The sequence below is a fragment of the Cygnus olor genome, chromosome 6, assembly GCF_009769625.2.
Source record: "Cygnus olor isolate bCygOlo1 chromosome 6, bCygOlo1.pri.v2, whole genome shotgun sequence".
In the NCBI taxonomy this organism is placed as follows: Eukaryota; Metazoa; Chordata; class Aves; order Anseriformes; family Anatidae; genus Cygnus; species Cygnus olor.
Window position 1 is genome coordinate 20,744,627 of NC_049174.1, and position 14,505 is coordinate 20,759,131.

General features: G+C 42.7%; 2 protein-coding genes and 1 long non-coding RNA gene across 35 annotated transcripts in view; 1 reads left to right on the top strand and 2 right to left on the bottom strand.

Annotated features, from left to right (window-relative positions):
• Window positions 1-573, bottom strand: part of B3GALT1 (beta-1,3-galactosyltransferase 1) — a 198,576-nt gene extending 198,003 nt beyond the window's left edge. For all 33 annotated transcript variants that reach the window (XR_005820971.1, XR_005820980.1, XR_005820969.1 and 30 more), the window contains exon 1: window positions 507-573. The gene's annotated coding sequence lies outside the window, so the exon portion shown is untranslated. The remainder of the gene's footprint in view (window positions 1-506) is intronic.
• Window positions 574-1,305: 732 nt separating this feature from the next.
• On the top strand, window positions 1,306-10,242 carry LOC121072520. The gene is made up of 3 exons (XR_005821282.1): window positions 1,306-1,955; window positions 7,260-7,452; window positions 9,973-10,242. It is a non-coding gene; the product is annotated as an uncharacterized LOC121072520 (long non-coding RNA).
• A 2,129-nt stretch (window positions 10,243-12,371) lies between these two features.
• Window positions 12,372-14,505, bottom strand: part of XIRP2 (xin actin binding repeat containing 2) — a 36,102-nt gene continuing 33,968 nt past the window's right edge. Inside the window, exon 12 of the mRNA XM_040561574.1 lies at window positions 12,372-12,420. Coding sequence (XP_040417508.1) covers window positions 12,372-12,420 — 49 coding nt within the window. The remainder of the gene's footprint in view (window positions 12,421-14,505) is intronic.

The following is a 14,505-nucleotide window of genomic DNA, read 5'->3' on the forward strand; positions in this document are numbered from 1 at the left end:
GAACGAGAGCGTGCGGGGCTCAGTGGGATCGCACCCCCGGCACCCCCCCGGCCCCCGCCGCCGTCCCGCCGCCCTCTCCCCAACTTTCCGCCGCGCTCCCCGCTCCGCAACTTCCAGGCGCGGCACCGGGCGGCCGCGGCCACGCCTCGCGGGGCTCGGGCACCTCCCGGCGGTGCGGGCCCTGCTGCGCGGGGCGCTCCGCCGCCCGCCCCGGGGCTCGCCCCGCCGCCTGCCGGAGCCCCGCCGGGCGAGCATCGCCCCCTCGCCGCGGTACCCAAGTTGCCGCCCGGGGACCGGGACGAGGCACCGCCGCGCCGCGCCCCGCCGCCGAAGGGCACGGCAGAGGGCGGCGGGGGGGCCGCACCGGGACACGTCGCCCCCTCCCGCCCCGGGCCCCCCGCCCGTGCCGGTGCCGCCGCCGGTCCCCCCGGCGCCAGGCGCAGCGGAGGCGGGCATCCATCCATCCATCCATCCATCCATCCGCCCTCCCCGCGGCCGGAGCTTACCGGCTGCGCTCGCCCGCCTGGCCGCACGCCGCTCCGCGCCGGACTGCGAGTGCCGCTGCCGCCCGCCGCCCCGCCGCCGGCATCCCCGCTCCGCCCGCAGCCGCACCAGCCGCCGCCGCGGCGCCCGGCAGCAGCGCCCGCCCCGGGAGAGCGCAGCCCGAGCGCCGGGGGGACTCGCCCTCTCCGACTGACAAGGGTCGGCGGCCAATCGCCGCCCGCGCAGCGCCGAGGAGGCGGGAGGGTGCGGCGGGCAGGGCCAATGGGAGCCCGCCTCTCCAGCCGCGCCGTTTCCGGGAGGGGGGAGCCGAGGCTGGGCGGGGGGGGGTCGTCACGGGTGTGAGTGCGGAGCGTAGCCCGCAGAGCCGGCGCTGTGCGGGACGGGTCCTCCCCTCCTCGGCCCCTCCGGGGCGCGCTGTGTCCCCGGCGGCGGCTGCTGGCCACGGGAACGCGTGCGCCGGGGCCAGTCTCGCCCTTCCCCGGCTGCGGGGCCGGGGCCGGGGATGCCCTGCCCGGGGGAGCCGCGCCTCGCCCTGCCCGTGCGTCCGCAGGGCGCCGAGCCTCGCGGCAGGGCGCTTTGTTCGGGGAAAAAGGAAAAAAAATAACGGGGAGAGGGCTTGTTATTCCCATCGCACCCATTCTTAGTATTTTTTTTCCCGGCGGACCCCATCCGGGCCGGAGCCGGGCCCGCCCGCAAGCGTTGGGGCGCAGGTGTCGGCTCGGGCAGCGCGGCCGCTCCCTAACGGCTTGTAACGGCCCCAACGGCCGCCGCGCCCCGCCCCGCCCCGCCCCGCAGCGGGCAGCGCCCCCCCGGACCGTCCCGGTACCCCCGCAGCCTGCCCGGGTCCCTCGTCGCCCTCACAGCGGGCACGCGGCGCCCGGACGCGGGGCGGCTCTCGGGAAGGGGGGCTCGGGCGGCCGCGTGCCCCCTGCGGTAAGCGCGCTGCCCCCCGCTGCCATCGCTGCAGGGCGATGTAGGTATTGGAGCTGAGGCTCTGCCCCGCTCGCTGCCTCCGAAGTTCGCCCGCACCTTTGTTCCACCCGGTTTAGCCGCAGCAGCGATGGCGCGGGTGGAGCGGGTGCCCCCGGTGCCGGCTTTGCCCGCGGTTCTGCCCGGGTGACAGCGCCGAGCAGGGCGTTGCGGAGAGGTGCCCGCCGGCTGCGTCCCGGAGAGCTCCTGGCTGCAAACGGCTCAGGAAGCGCTGTCCTGGGGCTGGGTAAACTGCCTTCAGGGGTAACAAAGGAACAGCACCTGACACATCTCTGAGGGGACGTGGCGTTGTGACAGGCTTGCAATCGGAGCTGCGGGCTGGAAGAAAGAGAAAAGTGTAAAAGCATGTTAGCAAACATAAAAATGAGCCAAGAAGATGCTAGGGGGGGGGGAAGAAGAAATCATAAACGTGAACGTGATGTTCCTCCTGGCTGAGGACTCCAAATGCTCACCACTTGCTGGTGCCACCCTCTCACCCAACCCCAACTTGGAACTTGCCCACCAGGGATCAGTAGAAGGGTGAATGTAATGCCAGGACAAGGCTGCAAACTAAGAACCACATATAACAAATTTAACTGCGTTATTTTACTTTTCTTCTGTAATTAATGATTAGAATGTAAAGATTTCAGCATAATAACAAACACTTCCCTCTGCTCCAGTCTCTCTAAAAAGCCAGGTGATATTTGAAACAGTTCAATCAAATAGTTGAAAACATTTCAGGACTATGTTTCACTGCTGGGTTCTTTTCGGTATTGTTGGTCTTTACCCACAGTTTCAGCATTTGCTTGTCAAGAAAAGCCCCTGACCCAGTTTCGCAGTTTATCTGCTGGTGTGTTCATAAAACCTGACTCAGAGGTATGAAGGTTCGTCAATTCCTAATGGCTTACCATCATATCTTGTGCATTTCAGATCTGTTTCCAAAATGAAACGACCTCTTTAATTAATCTGTTGATAAGCAAGTGTTTGTTGTGACTTAATGAAGGAATTTATTGTTCATGTTAGTATTGGATACTATTTTGGGGCAGAATTCCTTGCTCAGTTGTACCAGATGCTTGTACCTTCATCTGCGGAGTTTACAACTGCTCCAACTGTTAGGCAACCTGAAAGTCATGCCCTCTCCTTTCATAACAACCTTTTAATGCAAATTTTATTCTGTTGAGACTGATCCACTACAGCAGAAGTTTTCTTTCCCTTCCACTCTTCAACTGTTTTCTCTTGTTTGGTTACAGTGATACATTTGGGTTTGTGTCCAGTGTGAGCAGTGAACACACTCACCTTTGTTTGGAGGAAAACAATGAGAACTGTTTTAAATGCTTATGGGTTTAGATGCTGTATCTGATAGTTCAGGGCTGTCTTTTTTTTTTTTCCTTCCTGGCAATTTTTATTTATTTATTTATTTATTTATTAGTTCAGGAGCTACCCCAAGCCATGAGAAAATAAAGTGTCAAAAATAGTATCTTATATGTATCAAAAAGTATGATAATTTTTTACTTTTTTTGTTGAAGCAGGAGGTGTTTTTTAATATTTGATGTCAGAGAGCCATATTTTTAGCTTGGAAAAAAAACACCATACTTTATTTTACTGCCCAGTTTTACAAATGTTGCGGAACTAAAGCATTTCACACTTACAACTTTATAACTCCTGCAAAGAAGGAGAAAATATGAAAATAATCTCTGCAAGTACAGCTCTTTCACAGCAAGTACGACTTGCTGTGAAATAACCTGAATAAACTTTCATTGTTTGTAATATTTAAAATTTATCTAAAAATGTAAGCAGAAATTCAGAAATCCTGTCATAGCACTATTTTCCTGTTAAAAGAGCAGCTTCTAACATTCAACAGCAGTTTTTCCCAAACACATACACAGCTCAGTGTGTAAGGTAACTAAAACATTGCTTGTCAGGAAAAGCTTGCATTTTACCTACCAGTATTTCAAATGTGTTCATTAAATGTTCAAATGTGATCATTAAATAGAATTTGTTCCAAATAGAAAGCCAGTATGTCATCTAACAGCTAAATACCCTGTTTGTGAGACAAAACTTCTCAGGGGGAGATTTGCTGTTACAGGCTCAAAAGCACCAAATAATTAAAGTGGGAAAGATGTGAGAATGAGAAAGTGGAACAATGAAAATATAGGGCTGTTCATTAAATTGCTTTACACTACTCTTAATATTTTCTAAAATTTAACAGAGCTCATAATATCTGCTGAACTGTTTTTTGTATCCCAATAAAACTTTTTAGGTTGGCTTAGTCCATAAACCTTTAATTTAGACAACGGGCATATATAAGGAAGGAGAGTCTGATGGTTCTTTCTAAATAAAACAACATACTTGAAAAGTACTAACAGGACATACACAAGTTGAACTACTTTAATTCACAGCACAAACAATGTAAGAAATATACCCATACAGCTCTGTCAACACAAGTCCATTCTGTCCTGGATCAGCAAACCTCCAGGGGTGCAGAGAAAGTCAGGAATGACACCTGTTAAATCTTCATTTTAGCTGTAGGACTGCCAGGTAGATACAAGCTGTGGCCTAAGTTCTGGCATTTGGGACTTTGGCAGACACTGGGAACTATGCTGAGATTCAGCTCCAAAAGAAGCAAATAAATAAATAAAGAGGGAGACTTTCTGTATAATCCTTTTATCCTCAGATTTTAGGAGAGGTTATGCTTCTTACAAACAATCTGTATGCTTTGAAAAATTACTCAATCTTCATCCAGAAATTCTTTGTGGCCCCTGGAGGTTCCCCAGCTAAAGAAGATGGTTAGGGCTTCCCAACATTAAGAAGCTTCCACTTGTTCTGTTTGTGATTTCATGCAGGCATTTTACTTTTTTGTCTCTCTGCTATCTTTTTATACAGAAGATGTTTATTGTTTTTAGAGGGAATCGTTTTACAGAGGGTTGATATTTTGCTTATATAGGTAGCAGTAGGTGGAGTCTTAGTTTTATGTTTTGATCTTATGGTTTTGGCTGGAATAGTGTTAATTTCCTCTGTAGAGGCTCACACAGTGCTGTGTTTTGGATTTTTGATGAAAATAGCACTGCTAACACACCGATGTTTAGCTGTTGCAGAGCAGTGCTCACACAGAGCCAAGGACTCTCAGCTGCTCGTGCTGCCCTGCCAGCGAGGGGGCTGGGGGTGCACCAGGAGCTGGGAGGGGACACAGCCAGGACAGGTGGCCCAGACTGGCCAAAGGGACATCCCACACCCTGTGGCATCATGCTCAGCAATAACAGCTGGGGTAAGGAAGGAGGAAGGGGGGACATTCGGAGTGACGGCGTTTGTCTCCCCAAGAAGCTGCTACGCGTGTTGGGCCCTGCAGTCCTGGGAACGGCTGAACACCTGCCTGCCGATGGGAAGCAGTGAATGGATTCCCTGTTTTGTTTTGCTTGCTTGCACAGCTTTTTCTTTATCTGGTCAACTGTCTTTACCTCACCCCATGAGTTTCCACACTTCTACCTTTCTGATTCTTGCCCCAATCCTGCTTGGGGCGAGTGAGCGGCTGGGTGGTGCTCAGCTGCCTCCCAGGGCTAACCTGCAGCAGTATTAACTGTGTAGCAACTGGAGACATACTAAACATCCAACCTTCAGACTTTCCATGCTTCATCTAGTCTCTTCTCCACTGAGTCATGCCTTCTTTGTCTCTTAATGGCCCTCTGCCCTTTTTTTTTTGGATGAAGCCCCTACCAATAGAAATACATAAACTGCATTGTTACCTGCTACTGGTTTCTTTCTATGTGCGTCACATTGCTGATTGCTAGGACATAACTGTACAAACACTGAATAGTTAAGTCTATCCCAGACCAACTTTCAAAGAGGAATAACTGCTGTATTGGTGTGAGGTCCAGGGGGAGTACCAGAAAACAGAAAACCTCTTCCCAGAGGGTGCTAGGCTAAAAAAACCATCAGCTTACAAAATGCTGTGGACATCCCTTGCCATGGTGGGTTGACCTTGGCCAGCCGGCAGACCCCATCCAGTCGCTCCCTCATGCCCTCCTCAGCAGAACAGGGGGAGAAAAACAGATGGACAAGCTCTCAAGTGTGTTGAGATACAGACAGTTTAATGAGAAAAGCAAAGCTGCGCGTGGAAGCAAAGCAAATAGGGGGAATTTATTCACTACTTCCAATCAGCAGGCCAATTCCTGAGAGGCAGGGCCTCAGTAGGTGTAGTGGTTGATCCAGAAGATAAACGCTGTAACCACAACTGTCCCCCCGCCTCCTCCTTTCCCCCAGCTTCTACTCCTGAGCACCACTTTGTGGGGTGTGAAATAGTCCTTTGGTCAGTTCCCTCCAGCCTCCTGCCCACCTGCAGTCAGGGAGGGGAGGGCTGGAGATCCAGCCCCGGTGCTGTGGGAGCACCGCTCCACGATGGCCAGAAGGCTGGTGGTGTGCTCTCACCAGCCCTTGAGCCTCGGAGGCAAAGCACAGCACTGTGTGGGCTGCCAGGATAACTCCACCGCAGCTTACTTGGCTTCATGGTGATTCACACAGCAGGAAATACCTTCTTTTTCTTTTGAGGAGTGACAGATCAGTCCTCTGCTTAAGCCTGGTTAGGCTGATAGTATTATTCATGGGTTGGCACCTTATTACAACTGAAATTAAAAATTATCTCTTACTTTGTCTGGCCTTGCTGTGTCCTGTCCTCTGAGTATTGGCAGGCAGTGTTAAAAGGGAAGCTCTGTCATAAGTGAGCCCTTCTAAAAGGCATGGTGTAAGAGCAGATCTTTGACATCAAACTGTAAGGCAGCCTTCTAGAGATGAACATTATTTTCCTCCTCCCTTTTGGTAGCAGTTGAATATTTGGCTGATATATAGATGGAACGCTGCCTGTACATATCTGTGAGAGGAATGTTTGATTATTTATTTTAAAATGCATTATAATTTGGCAGTGTTATTCAGCCCCAGTTGGTAACCCGTTTGTTAATATTATGTCGATGTATGTTGTGAGATACCAGTCACAGCTCTGTGCTAGGTGCAATATAGAAAAGTAAGGAAACTAGGTCCTTTACCCAAGGATTTTGCTCACATGATCTCTGACAGAAGTGCATTGTGATCTGATTTCACACTGCCTGAAGAAATTTTGTTTTATTCTTTTAAGATTTATCTACCATGTATTAAGTTATCTGAAGAGAGCTAATCTCCCTGTAAACAAAGCAAGGCAACTTCTGTGTGCTTGGTGAGTCCTTCAAGATATTTGTTTATCATAAGTGATCAGTTGCAAGCACAGCTTCCATTTATATAGTGTCCTTCATAGCAATGTTATTATGAAGATCATAATGAATATACTTAGAAGCATTTTAAGACTCCATAAATACATAATACATATGTATTTGTGATTGCCTTGAACAGTAGTATAAGATAGTCTTTTTGTATTAATGAAGGGATTTATCAGGGAGTGTGCTTTCATATACAAGCAATTCTTCTTTGCATGAATGACCAGGACATAGAATGAACACTGGCCCTGTCAGTTTAAGGATTTTTATCTTTGTTTTTTATCTATTAGAGATTTGATTGTCTCCCACCCCATAATTTATTTTGTGGTGGATTATCTGTTTTGACAAACATTTACATAATTACCTAAGAAATTCATCATAAAACAAAACAAAAACAAACAAACAAAAAAACAACGGCTAGACTAACCAAGAGAGAATAGCCTTCACAGCATAGTCGGCGGCTGAATCCAGCTTGAAAAAATCAGTGTGGTTCTGTTTAATCATGATTAAAGTTTTTACTGATTTCATAATTTTGTATTTCTTTTTAAGGATCTTGCAAAATTACCTGGCACTTGCTATGCATAAACCAGAGGTCTTGGTTCTGTGTCATTTGATGAAGATATCATCTGATTTGCTTACCAGCAAGGGTAGAGGGATGAGACTTGACATTAAATTCCACTTGCTCAAAGAATACATCTATCAGAAGTCAGGATTCCTGTCACAAGGGACAAGCACTGCAAAGGTTGGAATTGTCATCACTGTAACTATTTTATGACTGACACACAGGCCTGGTTCTGTCACCCCCTTTTACATTGAAGAACATCTTAAGAAAAATTAAAATATTTTTTTTGTAGTGGCATCCATGTAGACAAGGATGTCTGCTTGGGAAGGTGCTGAGGACATTGTTGCCAAAATTTATTCAAAGTAAAGATAGAATAACTATATTAGGAGTATTTGACCACTTGCTTTTGCTTATCATCTGTAAGAAAAATTTCCCCGTAGTCTCAGCCCTCCAAAGAGATGAGCTGCAAGTGGAGTAATGATAAAAGAGAAAAAATGGAATATATGGATAGAAAGAGTGAGGGGAAAAACAACGAAGCCATCAAATTCAGAAATTCAGCGGTACTGAGGTTGCTATCTCTATATATACACAACTGGTGTTAAAGTAATTTGCTGATTGCTTGTGGTTCTACTTATGTATACATGAGCATCTATCTATTTATATGCATACATACATATGATATTCATATATTGCGTTGGAAGAGCATTAAGTTTGAAAGTCAGAAAGCCTGAAGTCAAGCTGTCTGATACAGTCTTTAATTTTGTGATTGCATGGATCTTAGGACTTATTCATAGCGTAGAAGGGATGAATCCTGCTACTTGCACAATTCTTCAATATTTTGTTTTATTGAACTATTAAAAATATGGCCTCAGGTCTTATTGATTACAGGCTCCTATTAGTCTTCCAGCTGCTGCAGCAATTCAGAAGGAAGTCCTAATAAAAACATTCTCCTGGCTATATATCACCAAACCATGATCTGTACCATAAAAAAATAATGTGAGATGGTGAAATTGAAAACTAGATTGCAAATATAGTCAAAATAGAACCATATAGAAACTAAGGTACTAGATTAATCTAAGTTTATTCAGCTGAAAGATACTTTTTAGCACAGGCAAACTGCTATACTCTTACCAGATTTTCTTCCCAGACATGGAGGAAGCCTTTTTGGTAAAGCTTTAAAAAGAAATCAGCCTGTCTCTCATTTCCTATGTGTAGAAAGCTTCAACCCAAATAGATAATATCAAAGCTCTAAGTGACTGAAAACAACAATTTTAATTGGAAAGTATACAAAACTCTTACTAGAATGGTATTGCCTTTTACTACAATTAAGACATGACTGCGTGAGAGAGAATAGAACCTAGATTTTAGCATTTTGGTTTAGCAGGATAATATTGCTGGAGTGTGTCATTTACAGAAGTCACCCCAGACAACTATTGGTGTGATATTTTTGCCCTACCAAAGCATTTCATGGGTGCTAAAGAAAAACCATTCCAGAATATTATTGAAAATTCTAGTATTTTGTGACCTTTCAAGACCTGAGTCACATTTTAAATCTATTGTGAGGAATTACTCCTAATTTTATAACACTTAAAATCTAGCAGTCTATAAAGCATTAGATTTTGGTTCTGAACTTTTAAAGTTTTCAGAAATTTCAGGTGGATCCAGATTTTGAATTTCCAGCATTCAACCACTGTAACAGTATTTGGCACATACGTATGGGTGTCTTCAGCAAATATATTAAAATAACATCAAATTTTTGAAATCAAGCACTCAGAGACTATCAAATGTGAAAATTTAGGTTGTCCATTTGATCTTATTTCATTTCCCTGTAAACTGTGATTCATTTTAAAAAATTATTGTCACATAATAATGAATCAGTAATATAGTAAATATTACTAAATATAGTAACCCAAGCAGTAATAAAAGTGAAACAAACACAGTTAAGGTACAGGAGGTGCAGAATTTCAGCCATTATCCACTTTCCTAGTGTAGCCAAGTCTTTATTTGAAAAAAAGCACTTAGAACAAGTTCTCAGTGAATGGTAGTTTGTATTTATGAAAGAGGAGCATACTAATTCACCTCTGTTGCTGAGTGAAGGTTTCTTCTGTTCAGATACAGGTTATCAGTTCAGAAAGCCTTTTCATTCCAGTTCTCTGCAGAGGGTACTGTAGAAGTGCAAGACTCTCTCTTAGTCAGTGGCAACAAAGAAATTCCCCATGGTTCTTCTGCCCTCCTGTTTTTGAGTTTCTGGATGTAACAAGCTCCAGACTGACACTGGTTAGTGTCTTAAAAGGGACAATATGAGTACCTGAACTTCAGCTGCAAACAAATGCATACAAGGATCCATGTTACGGAATGTCCTCTGAAGATACAGTAATGGGTTGATGAGACTGAACATCCCCAACAAAACAGCTGTTCCTTAGTATGATAAAAGTTTACTAGACAGACATGTTATCAAAGCAAATTTTCTCTAAGAAGGTGAAAAACAAAAAATAGCTGAGCTTAGCCTTTACAGTGGTTATTACAGAAATTAATAGCTTTTGATCAAGGTGGCCATATGCACTTAAGTCAATTGCTTTGATTTACATAAATATTTATCTTTGGTATTTTGGAGATGGTGTTGATTATGTCCCTTACTTTGGATAACCATTGTGCAGAACTTGAGAATGACAGTATAAAGAAATGTATGTCTCTTTTCAGTTCTAGGACTGGTGGAGTGCTGGTAAATACAGATGGCTCCTTTCACCATCCCTCTACAACACTTGACCATAATAATCTACTTTGTCAAATGGAAATAGCCAGAGCACAGAAACATAATGCTCTGTTTTGCTATGTCATCTCTGTCTCTTGGAGTTGTTGATGAAATTTGTGTCTGGATAAAGAAAATGTTTTGCTTCTTGGACTGCTGCAGGAATGTTGAAATATCATCACAAAATGTAAGTGTCTGGAGACCTAATTGCATCCTCACCATACTTGTTGGAAGCCATTTTGCAGAATTTTATAGAGCTTTTTCCTTACACAGGTTTTCACAAATAAAGTAAATTATTCTTATTAATTTTTAATCTGATTTTGCTGTCTTGCCACTGTCTATAGTGTGCATATACCTTCTTTAACAACAAAACCAACAAAAAATACTAAGATATTGGAGCACTCTGTATTATGTTACTTTACAGTATTTTCAAATATAGGTTGCCATACATTATTTGCCAGATGTTCATATCATGGTGTCTCCAAGAGCATATGAGGGTATTCTTGATTGTTGTCATTTATATATATATACACACATATATACATACATAAGTATACACACACACACTTACACACTTTTTTTTTTTTTTTTTTTTTAGGAAAAGATTTAGGTTTCATATTCTGGCCCAAAAAGCTGGATCTGTGCTGCTTCTGCTTTATGGCATACTGGATAGCTTTATGGATAGCTTTATGGATAGCTGCCAGAGCTTGTGAAAGCTACTTTTCATTACCTTCTTTCCAGGCACATAAAAGCCACTGCCAACTTCGGCAAAATAGTTTTCTCAAAGCCACCAAGACTGAATCTGCAGCCTTCAATGCAAGAGTACCATCCCAGCAAATTAGAACAACAGCTTACAGGCGGCAATAAAGGATAAAAGATTCCAAACAGTGTATGAGAATTTGAACATGCTGTTTCCACACTTAACATTGCTTTCTGAAAAATTGTACAAAACTTCTTAATATTGGATATGCAAAAAAATATTTTTCTGTGTCCAGCTTTACATACTGAATATGCAGCCTTCTGTCTATTCTTTTTTATCTAATATCATGTAGATCTTTTAACTGTGATCACAGAAAGAAATTGGAAGCATACTCTTAAGTTGTAAGAGAGACTGTTTCTTAGGATAGTTATTTCTTTTGTTATATGTGTAACTTTATTACAACTAAGGACATAATCTAATTTACCAAACCATACATTGAACCACTTTCTAGGCAGTTTCCATTCCCTCTTGGTACAGTCACACCTCCAGTCACCCATAACTTTTTAACTATTTCATCACCTTTTTGTACTGAACACTCATCTTCTTTTTTGTTAAGGGGTGACTTTCTTTATCATGAAATAAATTATTTGGTCAATTTTTCTGCAATAAGGGTGACTGGAAAAACAGCTTTATTTTCAGTTTGGAATATGCAGTTTCTGTGGGGCAGGAATGGTTCATTCATAGGTAGCTATTGTGACAGAACATTATTTCCTGTTAGCATCTGTCATGTGCATCCTTATGTCGGTCTAAAAGTAATTTTAGATGGCTACTGATAGTGATGGTTATAGTGTAAAGAGCCAAGAAGTATAGGGTGTTTGAAATTAGCTGTCATCACGTAGATATCCCTTGGAGGTTTTTCTAGGAGAATCTTTTTTTTTATTTAAACAGATTATGAGATTTTGAAAATCACCTGCTGCAAATGTGTAGTAGATTTTTCATGTCTGTTCTTAATAAAATTGTAATGTACCCAGTTAATAAAAAACATATTCATAACCCATATTCTCTCTTACTGTCTCTCTCCCACACCCTACCCTAAGAGAGGGAAGAGGAAGAAGGTATAGCAAATAGGTCGATGGAGAGTTAAGTCTTTGAATTTTTCACCTGTCTCCCTGAAAGAGTACACAGCTGCCTTATTTTTTGTTTGAGGATTATACTGAAAAATCAGGTCTTTTTTGGTTAAATTGTCATTTAATGTGTTAGAAAGCCACAAAGCAAGGTCACTGATTATTTTCCCAATCTCATTTTAACACAGTCCCTCTCTTTAAAACATTTAAAAATGCTTTTCATGTCAAAATCATCAAATGTAACCCACATACAGGGTGAAATGCTGCTTGTGAAAGTCAGTAAAGTTCACCCAAAGGATTTAACTTAGATGCCTCTTAATGGATGTGCTAAATCATGAAAGAAGACAAAGGTTTTAATCTCTTTCTGACTTGATGTTTTCCTGTTTGTTGTGAGTGTACTGAGGGTAGTTAATGTTTTTGCAATTATACCTAACAGTTGGAGGTGTACTTGACTGAAGTGACCCAAATCTTATATAAGTAATTCTGATAATTATCCTGCACTTTTAAAATAAGGCCTAAACTATAATTATTTGTGGGAGGGATATTGCAAGAAATGTTCTGTGTTAGAATAACACAGATTCTTAGTGTGGCTTTAATGTCCAAGTTGAGCACTGTGTCTTTAAGATACTAGTGAAGGTGTGCCTATTAATATGCATGAAGGAGATAAATGCTTAAGAGAAGACAGACACAGTAAGTATACCTTTTGCACTAATCAAGCGTTTGCTTTCAGCAAGTTCTTCACCTAGTAGTCTTTCAGCAGTGTAGTAAAAGTGTTATTTAGGTCCCTCTATAGCTTTGAGGGAGCCCCTGACTCTATGAAGTCTTCAAAAGGATTAGTTGATATGCTGCATCTATAAAAACAATTTCAGTAGCTCAAAGTAAGTCTTGGTGCCAATAATGTTAATGAAACTGCAAAGGGACTGCAAATTTAGAAGTCCTATAAAGTCCAGTGCTGGTCCAGCAATGCAGAAGCTCCTTAACAAGACATTAAATCAGGCTCTTTAATCTCTCTAATTGGTGCTTTTGAGTACAGAAGAATACATGAACCCTGCTGTGTTCTAAAAGCAGTAGGATGTCTTCACTAGCTGGTAAGACCTAGTGAATGCCTAGACTTCTCAGACTACCAGCCTCCTTTACTAAATAACGATGCAGTGACGTTACGTTTCACTGCTGCTTGTCAGTGCTGGTTTGCTATTAAACAGCGCTTGGCTACACCTGTCCTGGATCAGCTCTGCCTTCCATGGCTGTAAGGTCCCATTCCTAGGCACTGCTAAATATCCCATCTATGAAATGAGGGATGAAACCCAGGACTCATCAGAAAATGAGGGCTTCACTACCAGGATTCCTCTCAAGAACCATCAAGCATCTCCTCACAGAGTCAGGTGGGGACTTTTACAAACTGATGGCTGGTTACTTAAACTCAGATACTACAACTTAGAAAGCCTAGAGGTTAACTTCAAGATCTTTAAACTTAGAGTGATGACAATATCACAAAATGTACAGCTCTGATGCGTGCTATTTCTTTCAAAACCATAAAAGATCAGCTCCTTGGCTACAGTAAATCTGTATGGTTTCCCTAAAATACATGAGGCATTTTGGCAGCCAAGTTGCTATTCATTTAGCATTATTTTTAAACAAAATCTGTACAGCTCCTGCTTTCTAACTACAACTTTTATCCCAATCTCACTTTCAGCTGCTATATGCATGCTCTTCAGAGTGTGACTTCTGTAGTGATAATGTATGTGTACATTCAGAAAACTCAGGGATATTACCATCTCCCATCTCTTTCACCTTCTGTGGAAAAGGGAGCTAGATAAACACATGTGAGTGAGTTCCAACCTTATCTTGTCTGTGATTACTCCTGCTTTAATTTCTGAGCATTTTTTTGTTGCCTTAACAGGAATTTTTTGTTGATGTTATTTTTAGTTGTGTTAGTAACTCAAAGAAGAAAAGTCGGTTATATTTTAAAAATCCACCCCCCTTTTTTTAAGTAGTTTATCTTGGTTAGGGTAAATTGTGAACGAAAGAGAGAGAGATATCAAACAAAATCTTACCAAAACAATTTTAAAATGTCTGGATGTCTTCTCGGGTGTTTGTTCAGAATTTTCTCAAAAAACTTCTAATGACTGCAGCAACTGACTTTTACTAGAGTTAGCATGAAAACAAAGTAAGGTAAGTGGGAAGCCAGTAAGATTTCTGTACTTAAAGGGGTTTGGATGAGGATTTACCTTGTTCTGTTGCTCATTCGTTGTCAGCAGGTTCACATCGCAATAGCCTGTAGGCTGATGCTGTTTTACAAAGTTAACAGATAGAGTGGTGTCTGAGTGCCTTCTGTGAAGACTAATTATACTTCTGGAAACATTCATTTTAAGGGGTCTTGTCTATATTTCTGCATTTCATGAGAATACTTCACAGAAGTAAAGCAAGATGCATAAAGAGGAGGCTTCACACTCCTGAAGTATTCTCATGAAATACTGTATATAGTTTTTCTCTCTGTGTATGTGTATACTTTATAGATATTTCTATACAGGTATAGAAGAGTCACATTCTGACACAGAGCTTAGGTTAAAATAATTATCACATGAGGAATTTCACAAACGTTAAGGAAAACCACCTGTGTATGTTCATATATAAAAACCCTTCACGAAATATTTATTTTA